General features: G+C 35.5%; 1 protein-coding gene across 1 annotated transcript; it reads left to right on the top strand.

Annotated features, from left to right (window-relative positions):
* The first annotated feature begins 1,704 nt into the window (after positions 1 to 1,704).
* On the top strand, positions 1,705 to 3,100 carry sna (snail). The gene is made up of 2 exons (XM_073966110.1): positions 1,705 to 1,982; positions 2,031 to 3,100. Exons 1-2 carry the CDS (start codon positions 1,705 to 1,707, stop codon positions 2,965 to 2,967), a joined length of 1,215 nt encoding a protein of 404 aa, XP_073822211.1. The 3' UTR covers positions 2,968 to 3,100.
* The last annotated feature ends 3,399 nt before the right edge of the window (positions 3,101 to 6,499 follow it).

The following is a 6,499-nucleotide window of genomic DNA, read 5'->3' as shown; positions in this document are numbered from 1 at the left end:
AATTGTAATATTTGTATGTAGTATGTTTATGGATAGTTTAATATCCAATATCTGCAAAAACCGCTGCGAAAAACTTAATGGTCTTTCAGATATTGACATAAACTATTTTATCTATTTATCTATAAGAACATAAACTATTTTACCTCAAAAAAACTATTTTGCCTTTTACATACATATTTTTTCAGAAAATGACGTTTTTGTTACACGCTAAGGACTTTTATAGTAACCGTTGGCGGTTGTGAGATTCTACAACCGTTTCGGCACCAGTTAAAACATCTTGTGACATGTTACTTTCTCCCATTTTTCCTACAACATTTCTTTGATAAGAAAAATTAATTAAATGAAAAATTATTCGCTGATACCTTCCAATTTATTGAATTTATTGACATTTTTCAATAGTTAGGCCAAATGAAACTTTATAAGCGTGAAATGACAGATAACAGACAATAATATAACAAAAAACCCACAAAAATATGCGAAAAGACAATTTGCTTTAAGTTGGTTCAGAAACGTAATTAATCTAGTAAAACTTTTTTTTATTAAACCACATCCTGAGACCAAAAAAAAAAGAAACAAAACAATAACAAGACAAATTTTTCCATCGATCGATTGAACTGAAGATTTGCTTATATATCATTCAACTCCATATCTATGGGGAATTTGCTATTCATTTAACACAATACAAATTCCAACCTCCTTCCCTTCTGAAGTACAATATTTCCTGCAGAAAAATCTTTAAATATTGCCATACATTTTGGCACATGTCATACGCATCTCCAGATTTGCAACAGATGATGATCTGCTTATCGTCGTGAGATTGTAATAAGAAAAATTCCCTTTTTGCATATTGGGAAATATGGACTGACTAGTCTTCCCCATCGTTTATACGGTGCGGTGACAATTTGATTCTTGCTTTTCCGCTTTTTACCTGCCGTACTACCTATCCATTTCGGCAGCAGTGATGTTGTTTGCCATTGTTATTGTTGTTGCTGCTTTTGTTGGCGTTGTTGTTATTGTTGCTATTATCTGCTTTTTGGAGGTGAATTTATGCGATACGAAAAACGCATGATTTCTTTGATTAACATCACATTGAGGGATTCTGACGTATTTTCCATTCGTGAAATAAGAAAACTTCCCAATCACTCACAGTGGCACGCACACACACACACATATAGTGAGTAATGCACGCACATGCCATGTAAGATTTGTGTGTGCTGCATTCTACTTCCCTCATTTGTGTGTGGTGCGGCGTATATTGCACGGTGCCTCAAACTCAGGTAGCCGAATCAAATCTACACCCAACCACCGGCAGCAGCCCTTTTTGGGTGAAGTTACAAATTAAGGGAATGGGAAATTCTTTGATGTCAACAAGAATCCACAAAAGAGAGACAGGGAGAGAGAGCATAAACGTTTGTGTGCGCCTGTGAAAATCCACCACTTTTGCTCGGAGTTTGCCTGATATAAAAGGAGGCGCAGAGAGCTAACCTGTCATAGCAACACAAACGCTCAAACAGTGAACATCGTCAAGCGAACTCATACAATTAAATACAATTTTTTGATTTCGAAATAAATACGATCTAAATTCACAGTGAATAACAAACGACACACGGATAAAAGAAACACGAAAAAATTACAACAACTTTTTTGTTTTCGGAGTTTTATTTTGTTTTTCGTTTTACCAAAACCTAACAACACATCACAAAAATGGCTGCCAACTACAAAAGCTGCCCATTGAAAAAACGTCCCATCATCTATGTCAAGGATGAACAGGAACTCCAGCAACAACCACTTAACCAAGTCTACGAACAAATCGAAGCCTTGGCTTTGACCAAAAATTCCTCGGTGCGTTCTGAAGCTGATGATCAGCCACAAGATTTGTCATTGAAACGCAAGGCTAACGACAGTTTCGAGGATTATGTCGTACCAGTCAAGCGTGAATGTGTCCTAAATCTTTCTAGCAAATCATCAGCCCAAGACGCCAAGCCATCGTTCCAGCCTCGCCAATCGCCAGTTATGGATTTGTCCAACAGCTCAGCCATGTTATCGCCACCAGCTGAAATTGATTCCAGCATGGAATACCAGCCAAGTGATATTCATTTGCGTGGTTTGACTGCCAACACTACCGGCTACACCACCAATCCCTATCAATCGGCTTTCGTTATGGCTGCTGGCTGCAATCCCATGACTGCCTTGTGGAATACCTATCAACCCAATTTGTCGGCCATCTTCCCATCACCAGCTTCATCAGTGGCCTCTGCTGCCTCTCCCAGATCTAACTACAGTTTTCAACACATTTCACCACCCTCCAGCCCTGGCTCAGAAGTAACCTCCGAACCTGAGGATCTATCAGTGCGCAATGACATCCCATTGCCAGCTCTATTCCATATGTTCGATGAAACTCCCAGCCTTAGCTCAGGATTCTCATCAGCCTCTTCGGTCTATTCACACAGCAGCTCCACCAGCAGTGGTTCCTCGTCCAGTGGCTCCTCATCAAGCTCATCACAAAATGTCAACAAAAATTACCGCTTCAAGTGTGACAAATGCAACAAAATGTACTCCACCTCCATGGGTTTGTCTAAGCATCAACAATTCCATTGCCCAGCAGCTGAATGCAACCAGGAAAAGAAACAACATGCCTGCCAAGATTGCGGTAAACTCTACACCACCATGGGTGCTTTGAAGATGCACATTCGCACTCATACCTTGCCCTGCAAGTGCCCAATCTGCGGTAAGGCCTTCTCACGCCCATGGCTATTGCAAGGACACATTCGCACACACACCGGTGAAAAGCCATTCCAATGCCCAGACTGTCCACGCTCATTTGCCGATCGTTCCAACTTGCGTGCCCATCAACAAACCCATGTCGATGTCAAGAAATACGCCTGCAAAGTATGCAACAAATCCTTCTCCCGCATGTCCCTGCTAAACAAACACACCAGTTCCAATTGTACCATTACAATTGCCTAAACTGGCACGAAATCCTCACATTTCAAACGAAAAAGTCATTGACACCTCACACACACATTCCGCTGGAAAGGATATTATTCATCGTTAACTTTTTGATCTTTTTATTTTTAGTTTTAAAACTTTTATTTTTTAATTTTAAACCACAAAGCAAAACAAACAAACCTCAATTAGTTTTTAAAAAACCTCGTTTTAAGGAAGACAATAATCTATCATTTATAGAGATACTCATAGTTGATAAGTTTTTTTTATAGTCTCTAAGTTGTTCTGCTAGGATCTAAGACTCAAAATGGTGCTATATCTTGTTATAGTATTTTATTTTTAGTTTCCACTTTTTTAATTACAATAATTTATTTCAATATTAATTTGAAAATATTTTTTATTTTTTATCTTAACTTTAAGTTAGGCATTGAGTTTCCCGCTCTAGTCCTGTTTATATAAATTGATATTTTTAAAACAAACAAACAAACCCCTTGTACATTTTTGTTTATGGAAGACACAGCATTTTACCAAATTTTCATTAATTTTTTAGTTTTATTTTTTTATTAATATGTTAAAATAGTTGTTAAGTTATATATTTTTATACACTTAAAAAAATAAAATAATTTTTAAATCGAACAGAGAACCAAAATCACACAATTACTTTTATTTGTTTAAAAAAATAGTTTAATATTTTGCAAATAAGGGGGAATATAACATTGAAAATACTTTTAAATTTTTTCATTTTATGATTTTTACAGGTAAAACTACATATTATTAAAGCAAATACAACTTTGTCCAGTTAGTGGCACTGGCATAACAAAACATATGTAAGTGCTCTGTTCCAGAACCTGCAAGAATATGACAGTTTTACAATTTTTCCAACTTTTTTTTATAAATTTAAAATGAATAAAAATTCGTTATATCGCTCATTTACTCAAAGAGTGACAAATTTCAAAAAAAAAAAAAAATCAAGTTTCGAGAAAAACTCGTTTTAAGTTGGCGATTGAATTTTGACTTCCCAACTTAAAAAGATTATTGCACAAAAACTAAAATAACTACTTAGACCATATTTTGTAAACAGCTAGCCAGATATCAGTGCTAAATTTCTGTGCAAGATCAATCATGATTTGAAGTGTTTTAGTGCTTCATAAACTCAAAAAATTTTGTGTTGAATTATGCGAAACTCGTAGTAAATGAGCTGTTACTCGTCGAGTTTAAGAGATATCAGCATGAAAATTTGACACAAGATAAAGTAGTAATTGTAGAAAAAATTGCCAGCTCAGAAAACGCATTTTTTGAGTTATGCCACTCTTTGAGTAAATGAACATATTAGGTGTGTACGATAACTTCCCCAGCAATAACACTGTGAACCGAAATTTTGGGGGGTGGAAAACTCCTTTTGGGGATGAGAGCTCTTGGTGAGTATATACAAAACCCAGAAGGACAGATCCGCCGTGAGTCGAACTTTTGAGATATGGCGTGATGAATATTTTGCTTGAGACCCTATAAGCCCTCAGATATTAGCGTTATATCTTTGTCCGCTGTTGTTTTAGCATATTTTTGAGATCACATTTCTTCAGCCAAATTAAATGAGGATTATTTTCGTGGATCATTTTGACCTTCTATCTCGCTTCCTTCAATGTCCTTTTCGTCCTTTATTTTAAGAGCCGCCATAAAAGTACCACAAGATGACGTTTTTCAGCTTCGAAATGTTTTGCAAAAATGTCGCTCAGAAAATTTTAGGTACGGCGCTCATTGACAACTAAACGATTTTGTCGCGTTTTCATAGTCATTTTTTACATTTACCCCTGTTTGCTCAGAAAAAAAGTGTGTTTTGTGTTTTTGTATGTTCTGAAAGAATATACAAAAAACAAAATATAGTCTTTTTCTTAACAAAAACAGGGTAAATGCACAAAACGACCACGAAAACGCGACAATATCGATATGTTGTCAATGAGAGCCGTACCTAAAATTTTCTGGCCGACATTTTTGCATAACATTTCGAAGCTGAAAAACGTCATCTTGTGGTACTTTTATAGCGGCTCTTAAAATAAAGGACGAAAAGAACATTGAAGGAAGCGAGATAGAAGGTCAAAATGATCCACGAAAATAATCCTCATTTGATTTGGCTGAAGAAATGTGATCTCAAAAATATGCTAAAACAACAGCGGACAAAGATATAATGCTAATATCTGAGGGCTTATAGGGTCTCCAGCCAAATATATATCACGCCATATATCAAAAGTTCGACTCACGCCGGATCTGTCCTTCTGGGTTCTGTATATACTCACCAAGAGCTTTCATCCCCAAAAGGAATTTTCCACCCCCAGACTTTGGGCTCCATTTTGTTGCACAGTGTAATTACTCAGTCAGTTCCAGCAACCTCTCTCAGTGAATTTTACTCTCTCAAGCAAGAAAAATTGCAGAAAGTTATCGAACAGCATTTTGCAAAAACTTGCAAGAAAGTCAGCTGTTTCCGAAAATGTATGAAATTTGTTTTTGTTTCTTTTGATATTTTAAACCAAACGGAACAAAAACATAAATTATAAAAATGCAGTTTACTTATTTAATGCTTTAATCCTATTCACAACGCTTTAGAATCTAAAAAATGTCCAATTGTGCAATTTTCTTGGTCAGAAATGTTAACATTTCGAGCTGTTTACATTGAACAGGTGATTAAAAGTCAGCTGAACAGACTTGCAAATTTTTGCAGGAAAAATTTTTCCAGCAAAAATTTGCAAGTTCTCAGTCACAAAACTCTCCAAAAATCCATGGTAGAACAAGAAAAGGTAGCAGCAATACCCAGCTGATTGAACTGGGCTGTAGTGTTAGTGTCAAATTCAATACGACATTTTATATATTTATTTCTATGTTCGATGTATATTAGGGATATATATTTTTTTGAAGAACAAATTTATTCATCAGAAAAAAAACTATTTCCCATAAAGACTCCTTCATTTCATGACATGCAACCTCCTCCAGGTCCGAACGACATGTCGCACACTAAAACTCCGCTTATAGAGGCGGTACACTATTTGTTAATATGTGTGGTATTTTGTTAAACTTGAAAAGAATAAAGCACTAATAAACATGTGCTTTTCGTTTTCAAAAGCAAACGATTGAAACAGCTTATCTTTTTTCAATGAATTACCAGCTACCCAAAACATTTTTGCAAGAATTCTACTTTCTGCGAGGAATTATGCATTTAGTGGAATGATATGGAAACATTCAAATTGAAAATCTAACGAGTTTTCATTCATGGTTTTCAAAATATTCAATCAAATGTGAAAAATTATTAGTTTTTTAAATTGCAATAATTTATAGACATTTCCTTATTTTGTTTACTTTTATATTTGACACTAACGCTACAAACAAAAACAAATTCCTATGTGGTTGTTGTTGAGTTGTATTTGTTGTAGTACTTACTTTACCTGGTTTGTTCTACCATGCCAAAAATCTCTCCAAGCTCGCTCTCTTTTGCTGGATAATTCAGTAAAATTTTGTACGAATCTGTAAACATTTTTGGGTTATCGTACAGACATAATGTGTGTTC

Source organism: Musca autumnalis, unplaced genomic scaffold (genome assembly GCF_047663935.1).
Source record: "Musca autumnalis isolate F117 unplaced genomic scaffold, ASM4766393v1 scaffold_2, whole genome shotgun sequence".
NCBI classification, from domain to species: domain Eukaryota; kingdom Metazoa; phylum Arthropoda; class Insecta; order Diptera; family Muscidae; genus Musca; species Musca autumnalis.
This window is presented reverse-complemented; position numbering and strand designations above follow the sequence as displayed.

Coding starts and splice junctions, on each gene's coding strand:
- sna (XM_073966110.1), top strand. CDS start 1,705: ATGGCTGCCAACTACAAAAGCTGCCCATTGAAAAAACGTCCCATCATC. Junction 1,983..2,030: donor TCATCAGCCCAAGACGCCAA/GCCATCGTTCCA, acceptor TTTGTCCAACAG/CTCAGCCATGTTATCGCCAC.